Source organism: Nicotiana attenuata, chromosome 6, assembly GCF_001879085.1.
Source record: "Nicotiana attenuata strain UT chromosome 6, NIATTr2, whole genome shotgun sequence".
Taxonomy (NCBI): Eukaryota; Viridiplantae; Streptophyta; class Magnoliopsida; order Solanales; family Solanaceae; genus Nicotiana; species Nicotiana attenuata.
The window spans coordinates 72,091,072-72,109,838 of record NC_031994.1 but is presented as its reverse complement, the minus strand read 5'-3'; the positions used below and the strand labels follow the sequence as shown (position 1 = coordinate 72,109,838).

Sequence of the window (18,767 nt, the reverse complement as noted above, 5' to 3'; positions counted from 1 at the left end):
CCCGTTTCTGAAGAATTACCCCTTGCTTCTCTTCCAACGTCACTCCCCATTCATTCTCAATCTACCGTTCTTGTTGCTGCTGCTACTGCTCCTTCTGTGGCTGCTTTCACTTCCTCAATTATCCTTGTTGCTACTACTTCTCATGTTAAAGTTGGTACTTCTAGTAGCAATAGGGTGATGAAAAAGGTTACCATAGAAGTCCCTGAAGGTGGTAATCTGTTGAAAAAATCTGGTCAAGCCGACGTATGGTTGAATCCTTTACTTGGCCCAGTTGAGAAGTCAAAGTTGGAAAGCCACAGCTCCTTGACATGGATGAATGATATTTTTCATTCATCTTTGAAGGTTCAAGTCTCATCTTTTTCCTTTCTTTTCCTCGTGATCGTTTACTTTTGTTTGACAATCGCTTCTTTCTTTTCTTTTGTAGATTAACTTGATAGGCACGGAGCTTATGAAGAGAATTGTTAACACTGAGCAACTAGTCAATGATTATCGTATTGAAGCGGATAACTGGAAGGAACAATACGGGGGTCTTCAATTGGAGAAAGAAGTTTTAGCTGAAGAGAAGTGTGCTTTGGAACAACAAGCAAGGATGATGGCGGTGGAATTGGCAGTTGAAAAAGCCTCTTCAAGTCAAGTTGGCAGAGACAAAGACATCCTTGAGTCTTCATTTGCAGAGCAACTTTTTAAAGCTACCGAGGAGATAAGGGGTTTGAAAGAACTCCTTAATCAGAAGGAGACTTATGCTGGGGAGCTAGTTCAAACACTCACTCAGGTTCAAGAAGACCTCCGTGTCTCTTCTGATAAGATCCAGTTTTTGGAGAGTTCCCTCGCCCCTTTGAAGGTTTCTTATGATGCTTCTTCGATTGAGAAAGAAGAGTTGAAGGCTGAAATTGATCAGTGGGAGAAAGATTACGAAGCCCTTGAAGATAAATCGACACGTGATGTAAGTTAGGATTTTTTGAATACCCGCCTCGAGACTTTGATGGATGCTAGCCAGGAAGGCTTTGACTTGAATGCTGAGATCGCCAAGGCTAAGGAAACAATTGAGAACACTCAGAAAAGTCAGAGCTTTTCCTCACCTGAAGTCGGAGTTCCCAAAGGTGATGAGCTTACTCCTGGTGAAGTTGGTATTCAAGCTTCTTCTGCTCAAGTTGAATCTTCTCCCGTTGCTGATGATGCCATATTGGATTTTGCGTCTGTTTTGGTAAGTGAATATATGTTTAGCAAAAATTAAAAATATTGACAAGCATATGATCTATTAAAATATTCTTATGGGAGACTTTTTTAGTAACACATGATAGTTATTTTCTTTTAGTTGTCTAACAATAATTTTTCATTGTTGTACGCTTCCAAGGTTAATTGAATTTTATAATTAAACATAAAATCACTATGATACCTAAATAACGATATGTTTTATTTAATTTTAAATTATCGAAATATCATTTCAAATTCGAAAAAGATATAAGAAATATTGACATATGAATATAGAAGAACAAACAGTTGATTGACGCATTTCAATAGCACTTGATAAGAAAGTGATACAACTCATTATTTAAGGTAAATAAAAATGAATGCACTTCATAGTCTATTAAATACTACATCCCATAAGAGGATTCTAAATATTTCTAGATATTTTTTTTTATAGAAAATTCTATAAAAAGTCTTAACAGTATATATAAAATTACATATTTATAATATGTCAGTTTGGTTCGAATTTTTTACTCACTACCAAACCAAATCAAACCAAACCTAATCGAGTTTTTTACAACACAAGTCCCCTTATACGACGATTCATATTGATAACTTGTAGTAACTTATACTTTATTTATTCTTGTATAATTATTTATTCAAAGTTTCATTTTAATAACATTGATATTATTTATAAAATCATGTTTTACATGAGTCAACATACTACATACACGTGTTGCGAGAAACTTTTATACGTTATTAAAAGCAAGAAACTTTTAAGTGAAAAGTCAAATTACGAAATTATCCTTTACTAAAACATTACTCTTTCGTAGATAATGTAAATTACCCCTTCGCTATATATTTGTTTGAAAACAAAATAAACCTGTCGCCCTTTCTCCTTGCGGTCCTCGGCAAGCAGTGTCACCGATTGCTTTCCCTTTCTTTAAAATCAGAAATCCCATGCCAATTTCCCTCACTCTGCTAAAGCAACAGGCGATATCCTTGTAAGTTGGTTGTCAATTTTATACTGATTTATTATGTGAATACCTTAATCGTTTTCTGCAAATTTTTAAACTGAGATATGTTGTTTGAGAATTTTGAGATGACTAGCATCTAATTCAGTTTTAGTTTTCACGGCTTTTGCCGTTACTTTTCTATGTTTCTCTTTTGCTTTGTTTTAATATGGTTATTGCTGCAATTTGTCAATATAACTTGGACATGTGCTTCATAATCTTCATAACCCATTCTTTTATTTATGATTTTAATGGTCAGTGTGGTGTGTTCATGGAGAAGAAAAAGGACTTGGGGTTAAAATAAGATTTCGGTGGGACAAAAGACAATTCTTGCATTACAGATTTATCCAAGTGCAACAACACTGATCAGTTTCGGATGTATTTATTTGTAAATTGGTTTAAATTGTCGTAAATTTATAGTTGGAAATAGTTCCCTTTGCTTTTTATTCGAGGTTTTAATATGTTAAAACATCCAAGAAAAAAGATTTTCTAGCAGAACATGAAATACCCACAAGATGAAACGATATCAATATCAAGAATAACATATTGTTTGTCACATACCTTTTGGGTTAGAGCAAGGTTACAATAAGAGAAGGGGATTGAATAATTATAACAAGATTTGGGTTTGAGTTTCTTATGTTGGTTAGCTGAATTCGCACTTTATTTTGTAACCGACTAGAGATATTATAACTCGTGTGATTTTGAAGCATTAATTATTTACAATAATTCATATCTTTGAGGATTATGTTCACGATTTTTATGTAACTCTACATTGTGGATTGTGTTTACCTTCTCTCTGTTGTCTTTAGTTTGATGTGAATGATATTACACACTCTCCAATAGATTAAAATAAATCTTTCAAAAAATAGTAGTATTGGTCCCTAAACCTCTTTTGTTTGAAAATGGTTGTATGGTTATTCTGATTGGTGATCCTTAAAAATGCCCGAGTGCTGAATTTTCCTAATAACTCTTGGAATTCTTGAAGGTTCATTAGTTTGTCTTTATTTAGGATATGATATACCAATGGACTATTTGAGTTGGAATTCTTTCGCACTTTGTTAAATTCATCTTCTTAGATACTTTCCAAAATTCCAAGTTGATATATTTTTAAATGTCCCATAAAGATTTTAAAGTTGTCTTAGTCATTTAGAGCATGTTGAATTTCGGTAAATGTATAACAAAAGTTGGAACTATTAGTACCAATTAAAGGAAGAAAGCCTTCTTCATTATAGGGAATCCACTCATTGCTATAGAGAAGCTAATATACTGGCAGGCTTGCTAAAGCTGGATAAATCACAAACACCTCAAGAGTCTATTTTAAGTTTGAACAACTCCCCGGAATGGTAAGAGGAGCATACAAATGCGAAAAGCACGCTTGAAAACTATAGGATATGGACTGAAAAGAAGGGATTTGCTAAGGTCAATGAACAAATGAGGATTTTATAATTGAAATAATCATATGTTTAGTGAACCTTTTTGCTGAACATGAACTGAAATGGGAAATTCTCATTGCTTTCCGTTAGTGTCTTCTTTTGTAACTTTTCTTTGAAGATTAGGTTTTGTGTCCCCCTCCTTGTATCTTTAGTTTATTAATATGGTAGGAGTCATGCCCATCATCATAGGAGATGAAAACCTAGGTGAATGGCTTATTTAATGAAAAAGTAAGTAGTTCATGTGCAACGCACATGTCGAGAAACTAGTTTTAATAAAAACAAATGAATCCTTAGTACCTTTGTAATTCTGTAGTTGGACCCGAATAATCAAACATCGCCTGCCAAATTCCGGGCTGTCCTTCACGGTACCTACCCCAAAACCGGGCCGCCCGGGTCTCCCGCTCCACCCGAAATTCCAAAATGCAAAACCCTTCCTCCGATCTGTGTTAATCGGCCATTGTTGAACCCTTTCTACGGCCAATTAGGTATTCTAGTTCATATTCTGTGTACCCATAACTTACCTGAATTGGAGACGTCACAGTACACATTAGCACTAGAAGAAACAATACTCGACTAATTAAAGTGGTTTAATCAGTCTTTGAAACTGGTGGAGCTTTTCTACGAACCACAGTTTTACTGTTTCTGAAACAATTGTTCAATTGTTAGTTCAATTATTGAATTTCGAATATAGAAGAAATGAGTACACTTCAGGTCGAAATTACATGACGATGTAAATATCTATCTCCATTGTATTGAATTTCCACTCCTGTTTGATTTTATTTCGAAAAGATTGAAAAAAGTTACTACCTTTTTTTATGTTCACCGTGAAATTATATGGAAGTCTAAAACTCAACTTGTTTTCTAGTATGTCACATGTGAACAATCGCCCCTATCATTTCAATCCCGTCTGTGACTAAGAATTTTTAATTTATTAGTAGAAGTAATTTGGTCTAAGGAGAATTCCAGTTCGATAACACATGAACGGGGTCAAAAACTCAGGTCTTTCAGCTGATCGATCAAACAGATCAATCAACTATGCCTCAATCCTATTCTACAGACTTGAACACGTTCCGGTATTGCATGCTGAATAAGAATCAAAGTTACGTCAACTACTTGCTGATTTCTCAAAGCTCTTACTAAATTAAAACGGGTGTTCGATTGTGGTATTTGAGCAAATTAATCCCAGCGTGTATAAGCTAATACAAAGTTTGGTCGGCCACAAAAAGAAAAAATCACATAGCATTCGATTTGCGATATTAAATAATGCCGGTATTAAGTTATACGGGAATCTATTTTTTGTATATGCGGGATAAAGCGCGGAGATTGAACCTTTTAAAGATAAAAATGCCCTTTTAGAGAAACTAATTCATGTATGACAATCCCTTTATAATTAATCATCACATAACAATCCCTTCATTATTAATCACTGCGCAAAAAATCGCTATATTATAATCCCCGCATAACGAGTATGTGTACCAGCCGACTTTTGAGTTGCTCTGTTGTTCGTCTGAGTTTCTTGATCTTTGGGCGCAGATGTTGTTTGATCCTTGTTTATTTCTGAATAAACTGCAAATTGTCACCATTTTATGCTTGCGTGGGATTTGGTTGGGATTGTGAGTTTAGGTTTTCCTTTTCTTTCCCTGTTCATACTATGCTTACAACATCTAAGTTTCTTAGTGTTTGGACCCAGATGTTGTTTGGTCCTTGTTTAGTTCTGAATAAACTGGAATTATCGCTACTTTATGCTTGCGTTGGATTTGGTTGGGATTGTGAGTATTGGTTTTCCTTTGCTTTCCCTGTTCAACTATGTTGTCGTTCTTATCTATTCTACTTGATATTTCTGATTTAGGTAACCTGGTACTAGCAGTGAATGTGAGTGATATTTAGCCTTTTTCAGTGCTTCTGACCAACCTTGCTTTTTGAAATTTTGCAGGTTGTGATGGAGGAGCATCTAGTACGAAGAGGCAAATATTTAGTCATTTTTGAGGATACAGTTGAGTGCTAAGTGTTTGTCAGTATTCATAGGCATCAGCCTTTTCAAATTCTGTGCTGAAGATGTCTTTGTCTTTGAGTTCAACTGCATTATCTAATGAAGATAAAGAGTCCCATCAGGAGAATGTGCTCTTGGTACGCAGCAACTTATCCAACAATGGAAGTCCTCTAGAACAAGAGGCTGATGAACAAAAGAACGAACACCATGATGGTGGTTGTAACAGGGATGGCGATGAGATTGAGTATGACGAAGATGAGGAAGAGGATGTGGACTTTAATCCTTTGTTAAAAGAAGCTGTTTCTCCTGATGCTTCTTCAAGCCTGAGCTCAGAAATCGAGGGTTTGGATGCTGATGTTGTTGACAATGTGGAGAACATTGCTGAATCATGGAAAGCTTATTGCAAAGAAAGAATGCCAGGTTTGCGACAGGACTGTCTCATTGGAGACAAAGAACTTGGTGAGGAAACTGTGATGCAAAATAGAGCTTCTTCTGGAGCTTGTCCAGAAGACGTGAAGAAAATCTCTTCTTCTGAACTCAAGGAGAAAGAATCTGTTTTGGATACTGAACCTGAAAGTGGAATTTCAAATAACAAGAGGACTGTATTTAGTGGAGGGGGAGAGGGCATTGAAGATCTTTCAGTTGGAGAGTGTAACAATGTTGCAAATTCAAGGAGATCCATCATAGATATGGATAATGAAGATGCCATATGTAAGCGCACTAGAGCGCGGTACTCACTTGCTAGCCGTACACTTGATGAACTCGAGACATTTCTTCAAGAAACAGATGATGAGGATGATCTTCAGAATGCTGACGATGAAGAGTACAGGAAGTTTCTTGCAGCTGTTTTACTGGGTGGAGATGGAAATTCTGGAAATGTACAAGAGAATGAAAATGCTGATGATGAAGATGAAGACAACGATGCAGATTTTGAGCTTGAAATTGAGGAGGCATTGGAGAGTGACATTGATGAACATGTGAAGGATGATGCTGAAGAGGAGTACGAGGCTGTTAGTCGAAGACCTAAGACTAGGCAAATTAGGTGCCAAAGAGCTTCTGTTGAGAACAAGAAGAAGGTTTTAGGACTATCAAATAGGCCACTACGCCCTTTGTTACCATATCTGCCCATTTCTCCTTACTCTGGACATGGTGCAAAAAGCATGATGTTGCCAAGATGTTCTCTAGCTTCACCCAATCTGTCGGCTGCAAATGATGGCTGTATGAATGGATTTACAGCCCATCAGATAGGACAATTACATTGTTTGATACATGAGCATGTTCAACTTCTTATTCAGGTTTTTGCCGTTTGTGTTCTTGAGCCGGCCAGACGGCACATTGCTTCTGATGTTCGGGAATTGATATCACAAATGCTTCATAAACGTGATGAAGTGTTAGCAAGTAGAAGTGTGCCATATCCCAGTTTTTGCTTCTTCTCCCCATATGTTCATCCCTCAGTGTCTGATGAACCTTCGAAGACTTCGCCTGCCCAAATCACCAACAAAATGTCTTCAGCACATGTTTTGCAGGGAGACTGCTCATCTGGACTTAACATGGTGCAGCCTTTTGATGGAATTTCTCCTTCAAGAGGAAGACATGATGCTATTAGTCAAGTGGGATGCCCTGTAGGCTCCTGGGTACCTTATATAAGTGGTCCAATACTATCTGTTCTTGATGTGGCTCCAATCAAATTAGTTAAGGACTTCATGGATGACGTTTCTCATGGTATATCATGTTAGAACACCAAATTCATTTAGTTTTCTTATGGTTGTTCAGTTTATGATACTTTATTTACTTCATCACGGGTGATGTTTATTGACAGCTATGCAAGATTACCAACATCGGCAACTAGGAGGTATGGATGATATCTGCTCCGAGAAGGAACCCTTGTTTCCTGTGCCAAGTGTTCATTTTACTGCTGAACCTGATGGTCAGGCTTCCTTGTATTCAAACATTGTGCCTCCTCCTCCATCAAGTTTTCCAACATCAAAGAAGACTATGGCTGCTGTATTAGTAGAAAAAGCTAAAAAACAGGCAGCTGCTCCTGTTCCAAAGGAGATTGCTAAGTTAGCCCAGCGCTTCTATCCTTTGTTTAATCCTGCCCTGTATCCCCATAAGCCACCCCCTGCAGCGGTAGCAAACCGGGTGCTTTTTACTGATGCAGAGGATGAGTGAGTTTTATGTCTTCTTTTACTTTTCGTGCAGTAGCAGTATCAGGGTTTTTATGAAATGAGTCGCTTTACTGCTTAGGCCGTGATTGTAAAATTGAGGCAACATTGGCCTTGCTTCGGGGCATTTGATGCTTCTTGCTTTAATTAGTTGGTATTGCTCACCTTCTCCACAGTGGTCATTCTCTGCTATGGTGATAGGTTGTGAACTAAAACCTTGCTATAGGAAGAACTGAGAAAGTACTGAATTTAGTTAGATTTTAGAGTTGCAAAGTTAGGAATGTTGGAATTCACATCTTACAAAAATTTAATGGATTCTGAAATTTCCCTAAATAAACGATCTCTTTTAGTACAATTTATTTCTCAGTGTGATACAAAATTAGGTGTTATCATAAAGCGGAAAAGAATTTTGTTGCATCTATTGTACGAAAACAATTGAATGAAGCTAATCAACTATATCTGTGAGAGCCTAAGCAGTTTTAGTCATTGTGCTTTGGTTAAATACCATGTATCATTCATCCTCCACTTCCTAAGGCAATTTCATCAATTCCCTACTAGGTTCTTAAGGTTTTAATATCATGGATGATCTTCATTTTTTCCCATATTCGCTTTTACGATTACTGATAAGTTTAGTAATATTACCTTGGCATCTGGTGCAGATTATTAGCATTGGGTTTGATGGAGTATAATACAGACTGGAGGGCAATTCAGCAGCGCTATCTTCCTTGCAAATCTAAGCATCAGGTGATTCTTATGTTCACTTCCAGTTACAGCAACAGTGTTGTCAGTCATTTATCCTCTCGATTTCATTGTCTTCTTAAAAGTTTAATTGTGCTTAACGTGAGGAAGTACTTGACCCTTTTTGCAGATTTTTGTCAGGCAGAAGAATCGCTCATCATCTAAAGCACCTGAAAATCCAATAAAGGTTTGTTACTGGTGTACTAACATTAATAAACAATCATAGTATTAACGCTATGGCCCCATTTTAACTGCCTCTCCCGAAAAGTGCCTGCAAAACTGCTTTAGCAATCTATTCATTCTATCAATTGGGACATGCTGGGCATGTTTAAGCCATCTCCTACCACCCCTTCAACTGTTCTAAGATTTTTTTAACCCTAAAATGACTTTCTCAATTCGCCTAATAAAAGTACAACTCACAATCACAATTCATCCATGAATCATGACCTTTTTTTTGCAGTTAGTATTTTCCAAGATATGTGGTCCTTAATTTGTTTGGGGTGTGATGGGTGACGCCGGGCACAATGAAGGAGGCGTTGCATAGTTGGGCTCACATGAGGGGGAAGAGACGTCCAAAGGCTTGGAGGGTTGCTCTCTTAGCAATCATGTGGGTTATTTGGAAAGAGAGAAATAAGAGGGCTTTTGAAGGGGTGGAACTTACAACAACAACAACAACCCAGTAGAATCCCACGAGTGGGGTCTGGGGAGGGTAGAATGTACGCAAACCTTACCCCTACCCCGAAGGGGTAGAGAGGCTGTTTCCGAGAGATCCTCAGCTCAAGAAGACGAAAATAGACAATAGAATCTGTGACAACAACAAAAATTAGAAAGATAATATAAGCATCTTAGGGAATAGAAACTAGATGGAAAAGCAATAACAACAACCAGTAATAGAGCCACCGTACTATGAAAAAGACGGAGAAATAGTGTAGACACAAACTTACACCACTAATAATCCAAGACAACACCCTAACATGCTATCCCCACCTCCGATACGAAGGAAGAAAAACGCTCGACTCCCTCCTAACCATCAACCCTAATGCTTGACCTCCACACCTTCCCATCTAGAGCCATGTCCTCAGAAATCTGAAGTCGCGCCATGTCCTGCCTGATCACCTCACCCCAATACTTCTTAGGCCGCCCTCTACCTTTGAAGGGGTGGAACTTGAGTTTGTAAAATTGCAAAGTTGCCTTTTGTTTCTAGTTTCTTTTTTGGCGCACTCATGAGGTCCCCACTTGTATAGAGGATTGGGCCTCTTTGTTGAGAACCATATATTTGTGTAGGTTCTCTTCTTTTTGGCACACGGCTTGTATACAAGGTTCCCCCTAATTGTTAATAAAATTATTTACCTTATCAAAAAATATATATGTTGCTAGAGATGCCATTTATTTTGTTTTGATTGATAGTTTTTTGATCATGGTGTGTTTTATGATTGTTGTGGTCATTGATTGTGGTAAATAATGCTGTAATGAATCTTGTAGGCTGTTCGGAGGATGAAAAACTCTCCCTTGACAGCAGAAGAGGTTGCACGTATTGAAGAGGTAAGTTTACACTGCAACTTACATTTCCGTAGCATCACCATCTCCATTTGTCGCTGCTTCACTATTTACATAGTCATGATCATGCAGGGTCTGAAGGTGTTCAAGCTTGACTGGATGTCAGTGTGGAAGTTTATTGTTCCTTATAGAGATCCTTCCTTGTTACCCCGGCAGTGGCGCACTGCTATTGGAACTCAGAAATCATATAAATCTGATGCTAGTAAGAAGGCAAAACGTCGGTTATATGAAGAGAGAAGAAAATCAAAAGCTGCTGCTTTGGAAACATGGCATATTTCTTCCGAAAGGGAGGTAAGGCTGGAATTTCCAGATCGTTTTAGTTTTATAGGTTGTCCCGAGTCAATGATTGCTCAAAACATGAACAGTAGAGTATAGGACACTAAAATTTGAAGAAATTGCCAGGATCAGGAGGCTCTCGGTAGACAGTTCAACTAGGTTAACTCTAGATTGAAGGGAAAGGAACGGTTTCTGGGGGAAAATAATTCTCTGTGATCGAAATTTGACAGTAAACATATGTTCTCTGTGTAAGGTACTTATGACTCCCTATCCAGTTATGCAGACAGTAGACGCCCTTGGCGACGGAAACTGTCGCAAAACTAGAGGTCTACCCGAAGTTTCATGTTTTGGTTGGATAGTAGTTCATGAGGCATGTCTAACTTAGGACAATTTAAGCAGAACAGGTTAGTAAAAAAAAGAAGCCGAAGAGGCTTTATACCATATGCGGCAACTGTTACATGTGTTAGGAGGAAACTCAAATATAAATCATTTGTTTTATATTGTGCTGTGGCTAATAAGTATTAGTGTAGTGTTTGGAACATGAGACCTCTTTTGTTCTGTGGGTTATCTGGTGGGAGCAGACCACAAATATTTGAGTGAAAACAAAAATTAGTACCATTTGAAATTTTCTTGTTTACAACTGTTGGATATCTTACGTAATTTTATTTCTATAGATGACATAGATGTTATATGTGAGATTTAGAGGATCTCTAGTTTTAGAAAACTTCTAATTTTCTTAAAAGTCAAATTATTAATTAGTATTCAAATAAAATGTCCCGAATAAAGTGGAATAGATAGTACAACCCCAACTAGTTTGTGATTGAGGCATAGTTGATTCATTGAATGATGAACTGATTTTGTTGGCTCCCTAAACTTTTGAGAAGGCTCTTTAATTTTAATTTCTGTTTCTACATGCATCCACTGGGTACAGTTGTATATAAACTATAATGCCCTTGCTCATGAAAAATATGCAGGATAATATTGCTGACTATGCTGTAGCAGAAAATAGTGGTGCAGATAATTGTACAGAAAGAGATGAGGAAGCTTATGTTCATGAGGCCTTTTTGGCAGATTGGAGGCCTGCTGTATCCAGCATCCAAGTGAATCATTCTATGTCAGATCTGACAAAGAAAATTCCTCCTGCTCAGCTATTGGGAGATGAGAGTTCTCTAGTTGCTGAAGAGATGAATAGCCGTCGTTCTGGAAATGGGCAATCGCACATCTCTAACGAGTTCCCTGTTTCTCTGAGGTACACATTGCATCTTTATATTCTTTTTCACTCCTTTATTTTTGTGTTTGTGTTCTCAAGATGGCAGACATTCTGAATTTTCCATTGTGATGACTCACTATGCTTCTCATCTGACTTGAAGGGCCTCAGAAACCGAGTCCTTTTCAAGGCCATACCGAGCCCGTAAATTTAACAATGGACAATTGGTCAAATTAGCTCCGGGCCTGCCTCCTGTTAATCTTCCACCATCTGTTCGAGTAATATCTCAGTCGGCTTTTAAAAGCTATCACGGTGGAATGTATCCAGGGGCTTTTGGTGGGGATGCTTGTACGGGTGATACTGTGAGAGACAACACAGTCCCAAAAATTGCAAGTGCTGCAAAGAATTATTTTGTGAAAGATGGACCGTTTAGCAGTAGTGCTGGGAGGAACACTATAAGTAATCAGAATCTACAGGAAACCAGTGTGTCAAAGGATAATAAGAATGTTACCGAAGGAAAAGATGAGTCAGGTCTACAGATGCATCCTTTGCTCTTCCGGGCCCCTGAAGATGGCCCTTTGCCATATTATCAGTCTAACTCTAGTTTAAGTACATCCAGTTCGTTCAATTTCTTTTCGGGTTGTCAACCTCAACTAAATCTTAGCCTCTTTCATCATCCACGCCAATTAGCCCATACTGTTAACTTTCTTGACAAGTCTTCTAAGCTCAGGGACAAAACTTCAATATCATCTGGTTTTGACTTTCATCCACTTCTGCAAAGAACTGATGATGCAAATTGTGACTTGGAAGCTGCATCCTCTGCTGCACGAACCTCATGTATCTCAGAGTCATCAAGAGGAAGGTGCGCTCAAGTTCAGAATGCTGTCGATAGTAGTTCAAACGCTGCCTGTTCTATACCCTCTAGCCCTGTGGGAAAAAGCAATGAGGTTGACTTGGAGATGCACTTGAGTTTCACGTCCAGAAAGCAGAAAGCCATGGGAAGCAGAGGAGACACTGACCATTATATGGGAAGATCACTAACTAGTGCTTCAGATTCTGGAGATCAAAATCATCACATCAATAGAACTCCAAATATAACCATGCAGCACCATGATTCAGGTGCTACTGCAATGATTTTATCCAGCGACGAAGAAAATGGAAATGACGTTGATTATATGCCAGACCAGTCTCTTGCAGAAATTGTGATGGAGCAGGAAGAGTTAAGTGACTCAGAGGAAGAAATAGGAGAAGATGTAGAGTTTGAGTGCGAAGAGATGGAGGACTCAGAAGGAGAGGAGATATTTGAATCTGAGGAGATAATTAATGATAAAAATGAGGTATCTCTTAAAAATAACTCTCAGATATCTAATTTGGCATAAAATGGATTAGTTCGGAATCTTACTAAAATGGGTTGCACCACATCTTTATCAATAATGAAGCGTTTATGAACAAGATAAAGAAAAAATTAACATTAATCTTTCTTCCTCACCTATTAGTATAACGTAGAAACTTACTTGAAGGTGAAGATTATCTCAATTTTATCATATCTTTTGCATTTATCCTCCAAATGCATACAACAGTTGTAGACAATAGTTTGTTACTGCACTTATTTTCTTCTTCTTCTCAGCTTTTGTCCAATAACGTTTTGAAGACTTTCATTCAGTACACCTAATTAAGATTTCAATATGCAGATACATTAGTTCGGTCTTCCCAGTTGGTGCTATGTTTGCTATGACACTTTGGCTTGGGAACACTGCTTACCTTTATCATGTCATCATGCTGACATTTATGCACTGAAGAAACATCTTTTACCTACTCTGGTATAAGGTTTCACATTCTGTTGAGTACTTTCATGGAACAGAGGTATCACATTCCAACTTAATTATGGCTATTTGACATATGCAGCATGCCCGTGATATTTTATAGGAGATTGAGATTATGGAACCTAATGCTAAGTTATTTCTAGGATAAGGGAGCATTTAACAGATCTTGGATGCTGCAGGAGGTTTTGTTGATAAGCCAAATTATCTCTCATCATATGTCTCGATGATACTAGGATAGTAAGTTCCTACAGGATCATCGTAATAGTTATTGGGACGTGCATTTTAGTGGTGCATGGACTCGTATACGAAGATTGAGAACATACTAAGATTCAGTTTCTTGCTTATATATGGAATATTGCGTCACAGAGCCCCGAACCGACCTGTAGGTATGCTAACGTAAAACGAGGAGTTGAGCCTGAACCTGCATAGATTATTGGTTATTGATGGATGTTCACCTAACAGGAGATCTTCTTTCAGATATTATGTTTTAAGGTATGTATCAAAAAAGGGAAAAAACTGTCTTTATGGGATTTAACCTACCTTACCAATTAACTGTCGCAATGGGAGAAACCCCTTTTCAGTATGATATAGTTACTAATCTCTCAAAAAATAAGTATGATATGGTTACTAATCTCTCAACAAATAACTTTTTCCTAAAAAAAGTATGGTATAGTTACTGAGTCAAGTGTAGAGGTTGAATATAAGGATGTACATTGATTTCATATTAGCTTTTGTGGTTAAAGTAGTTAGCAGAGGAGGTGAAGTTTAGGACAGCGATGCAGATGAAGCTGATTTAAGATAGTCAAATTGCAATGCATATTGCTTTTAAGCCAATATTCTCATCTGCAAGAAAATACTGTTTCAATGTATCTCTTCATTATTTTTGTTGGCTTACTTAGTCGGCAGATATACTCCCAAAGCTCTCCTGAGACAAGTATATTCGTGGTAAGTATATGCTCTTCAGGTCATTTTAGAACACATTATGTTTGGTGTTCTTTATACTTTTATGTCAAATCTGCCGAGAGATATTTACTTTTACACAAGAGATCTATAAATAAAACGCAAGAGATCTCTGCAGGGTTATTTTCTTGTATTCAAATTATAAAGGGTTATGTTGAACCATTTCCTATGTCAGCATCTAGAATGTTAGAAATACTTGCTAGTAATTATGATACTTCCCTTTATTTCATGTACCCTAGATTCCTATATGAGGAGCTCTTTCCTATACGCTTTCTTCACTAATTCTTCTCTTTTCTCATGTAGTTAAACATTTTAACATGAAAATAAGTTCAAATGAAGCAACAGGTTCGAAACCTGCTCCAGACAAAAGCTTGGTATTTAAGTGGGAGAGTAGGGGGGTGGGTCCATCATCCACTTAGCTTCAAACTGTGCACCACTGACCTCAAGAATTTCTCAATTATCAAAAGAAAGTTTAAATGAATCAATATAAAAACCAATTTGCTAAAGTATTAAATTGTGGTGGAATAGGTGGCGTGGAGGCGGGGTTGGGGTGGAGGTGAGGTATTAGTGGTGGGAAGGGATGGTGGGAGGAGTAGAGTATAATAGCTAATTCGGGGATGCGATGGAAACATTAACACTAAAAAGTTTCCTTGGCTTATGAACTGGAATATGGAATCAAGGCAATATGTTATTTCTTCACCGAGAAGGAAGGTTCTGATTGTGTTATTTGATCTCTTTTGACTATAAGGGGTTGTGCAGTGGAAATTTAAATCTTTTGGACTCTTTTGGTTTCCCTTTTGTTTAATTGTCCCGAAGAGTGTTAAATGTAACTTAGAATTAACTGTTTCTTAGAGAAGCAATTGATGATAGATTGTGCTTTTCATTTAGCTAAGAGAGTTTCTGACCTTTATGTGTATTCGTTGCAGCTTCTGGTTTCCTTGAAATGAATAAAATTAATCTTCTTACTGGTTAACAAAAAATTTAATGCTTTTACTAAGAAAAAGGATAGGTTGTGCCTTGAATATGCCATCATGCCACATTGGACATCTGCAATCTGGGAGAAACACATGCAGTTTATGAATGTCAGAGAGTATAGGCACTAATTCATGTTTTGGTTAGACCAGTTTTATAGTTATTGTTTTTTGTTTTTTAATTTAATATTGTAGAGAACCATGTTTTTGTGTAGGTTCACCACTTTGTTACATTATTCATAACACCTGTGTACTGGGTTTTTCCCACCATATCAATGGATCACCTTATCATTCTTTTAAAAGATTTAGCAACATATATGGCTATGATTATTTGACATGTGTAAACTTGTTCTGTAGGTTGTCGACTTCCATCAGACTATGGAAGTAAATGGCATTCGCTTTTGGTGTTATACTGCCGGTCATGTTCTTGGTGCTGCCATGTTTATGGTTGATATTGCTGGTGTTCGAGTTCTCTATACAGGAGACTACTCCCGTGAAGAAGACAGGCATCTCCGTGCTGCTGAGACCCCCGGAGGTTTCTCCAGATATTTGCATTATAGAATCAACTTATGGTGTTCAACTCCATATGCCATGTCAGATAAGAGAGAAGCTTCTCAACACTCATGCAAGGGGGTCGGGTGCTGATTCCTGCTTTCGCCTTGGGACGTGCACAAGAACTTCTCCTTATCTTGGAGGAATATTGGTCTAGCCATCCTGAACTTGCTAATTTCCCCATATATTATGCTTCTCCACTTGCGAGAAGGTGTATGGCTGTCTATCAGACTTACATCAATGCCATGAATGAAAGGATCCGCAATCAGTTTGTCAACTCAAATCCCTTCAATTTCAAACATATTTTTTCTCTTGAATAGTATTGAAGTATTTATAGTCAACAAACCATGTGTGCTAATGGCAAGCCCAGGTAGTCCTCAAAGTGGTTTGTCAAGGCAACTGTTCGATAAATGGTGCTCTGACAAGAAAAATGCTTGTGTTATACCTGCTTAGGGGATTTCTAGCAAGGCAGTCCATTTATGTCTTCTTGAATTAGTTTAGAGGTGTCAAAATTGGCTCAAAAAAACATGACCTGCCCATTTGTTGAATTTTGACCCAGTCCTCTCAAGTCTCAACACATCTGATTAAACAATTCACAAGAAAACAACATACATTAATTAAAGCTTGGTAAGAATTTGGTGGGTTGGGCTATGACCCAAATTTTCACCCACATAGTCCAAGTTACTTTTGGGGCGGGTCATTGACCCATCCATTTTTGACTCGTCCAAAATCAGTCCAACCCGTAAATTTGACACCCTAAATTAGTTATTTTGCTATCATGGTTTTGTTCTTAATGCTGAGAACTTCCCTGTGTTCATATTATTAGGTGGTTGGGTGTCACTTCATATTATTAGGTGGTTGGGTGTCAACCGTTTCTTATTAGTCCACAAGCTCGATTATTTTGTTTTTCATCTGTGGCCAAGTGAATACTTTGTAATGCATATTATGTTGTTGGTACTTTAGGACTACAACTAACCTGGATGCTCTCTTCTGGTATCTACACAATTTGTACCCAGAAACAACTTGATACACACTCAGTTAAAAGCAGAAGAAGCTTCAGAATTTGCTGTCTTACGGTGAGTACGTAGAGTAATACTAAAGAAGTGAAGAACACAATGACACTGAATTCTACGTTGTTAGCTTTCTTTTATACTTGCGTATATAGTAGCTGTTAAGTACTATATAAAGGTAAGATACATATGGTTACCCGTGTACAACAAAGATGGATGACTGGTAAAACATGCCAGATGATATGTGTCATGTTTCAACGAGTTAACCTTTTAAGTTTTGTTGATATAATTACCCGTAGAGATGGCAGTGGGGCGAGACGGTTGCGGTGCGGGTTCAATGTTAACCTGTAAAAACTTCAACCCGCCCTCTGCATAGTAAAATTTTCTGTTTTCAACCTGCCTCGCCTATACCCCATAAAACTGCCCTGCCTCGCCCCACATTACAAACAGTTTTTTTCATTCTTAATGTTTTTTAGCTGGTGGTCAATCTTTTCTAACTTGAGAGGTCATTCAACTAACACTACTTTTATATTATTTTTAAACAATTTTAGACATTCTAATTAATACACTCACTTTTGTCCTTATTTAGTATTCATTTTTTTGCTTTGACTCACTGTCTGAAACTCTTTGTATGGAGGAACCATATGCTTAGGAGAGACCTTTATATGTTGCTGCTATTTTTTTTTATTGGGATGATTTTAACATTGGTGCTCCAAATTTTATGATCTTATAATTTTATTAGGGGAAATTGCACGCTTCAAACTCTGAAAAGTTTTCAAAAATATTAAGAACACTCCAAAAGAAAAAGAAACTAAACATATCTGTTTAGAAACATAGTAAAATACATATTTCTTTTTTTTTTTTTGGGTTAAGAAATGCATAATTCTAAAATTTGGTTGAAACCCACAACCTGCCCCGCATCAGTTTTTAAATTAATTATTTTAACCGTCTCCACAACCACCCCCTCCCGCATAGCTTTAAACCCATATCACCCAGCATAGTATCTGAAATGATGGAAACATGCACACCATGCAACCGGATAATCTCCTGAATGTCAATCTAGGCCAACATCTCTGAAGAGTAAGTAGTCACCACCAAAATAAAGTGTGCCGACTTGGTCAGCCTGTCGACAATGACCCAAACAACATCAAACTTCCTCCACATCCGCGACAACCCAACTAAAAGTCCATAGTGATGCGCTCCCACTTTCACTCTGGTATTACTATCCTAGCCTCTGGTGCTCATACTTAACCTGCTGGCAATTTAGACATCGCGCTACATACTCAACTATGTCCTTCTTCATCCGCCGCCACCAATAATGCTGCCTCAGATCACGATACACTTCGTAGCACCTGGATGAGTATAATACCGAGAACTGTGTGCTTCCTCAAGAATTTTGTCCCTCAAGCTATCAACATTAGGAACACATAGGCGACCCTGGAGTCGCAGAACACCATCCTTACCGATAGTAACCTCCTTGCACCATCCTGCAGTACCATCTATCTAAGAACCGACAAGTGCGGATCATCGTACTGATGAGCCCTGATCCGCTCAAATAATGAAGATTGAGCCACAACACATGCAAGAACTCGACTAGGCTCTGCAAGTTCCAATCTCACGAGTCTGTTAGCCATGGACTGAATGTCCAAAGACAATGGCCTCTCCTCTATCGAAATGAAGGCCAAACTACTCAGACTCTCTGCCTTTCTGCTCAAGGCATCCACAACTACATTCGCCTTGACCGGATGGTAAATGATGATAATATAATAGTCCTTTAGTAACTCAAGCCACCTACGCCACCTCAAATTAAGGTCCTCTGCTTACAAATGCTGCAAACTCCGGTGATCAGTGTAAACCTCACAGGACACACCATAAAGATTATGC

The 18,767-nt window shown here is 37.9% G+C and overlaps 1 protein-coding gene and 1 pseudogene across 6 annotated transcripts; both read left to right on the top strand.

Annotated features, from left to right (window-relative positions):
- LOC109227185 lies at positions 2,062-16,190 on the top strand. 6 transcript variants are annotated; one of them, XR_002068231.1, is made up of 12 exons: positions 2,062-2,192; positions 5,568-7,346; positions 7,444-7,792; positions 8,449-8,533; positions 8,658-8,714; positions 10,010-10,069; positions 10,157-10,375; positions 11,335-11,609; positions 11,731-12,904; positions 13,259-13,430; positions 13,534-13,627; positions 13,777-16,190. XR_002068231.1 is itself a non-coding variant. In XM_019392243.1 (10 exons), exons 2-10 carry the CDS (start codon positions 5,690-5,692, stop codon positions 13,265-13,267), a joined length of 3,885 nt encoding a protein of 1,294 aa, XP_019247788.1. In that variant the 5' UTR covers positions 2,062-2,192; positions 5,568-5,689; the 3' UTR covers positions 13,268-16,190. The 6 variants fall into 6 exon arrangements, 1 of the variants encoding a protein (XP_019247788.1); XR_002068230.1 differs by having other exon boundaries at positions 13,757-16,190; XR_002068229.1 differs by having other exon boundaries at positions 13,534-13,882; positions 15,679-16,190.
- Positions 14,668-16,935, top strand: LOC109227968 (annotated as a pseudogene).

Coding starts and splice junctions, on each gene's coding strand:
- LOC109227185 (XM_019392243.1), top strand. CDS start 5,690: ATGTCTTTGTCTTTGAGTTCAACTGCATTATCTAATGAAGATAAAGAG. Junction 8,534..8,657: donor CTTGCAAATCTAAGCATCAG/GTGATTCTTATG, acceptor CCCTTTTTGCAG/ATTTTTGTCAGGCAGAAGAA. Junction 10,376..11,334: donor ATATTTCTTCCGAAAGGGAG/GTAAGGCTGGAA, acceptor AAAAATATGCAG/GATAATATTGCTGACTATGC.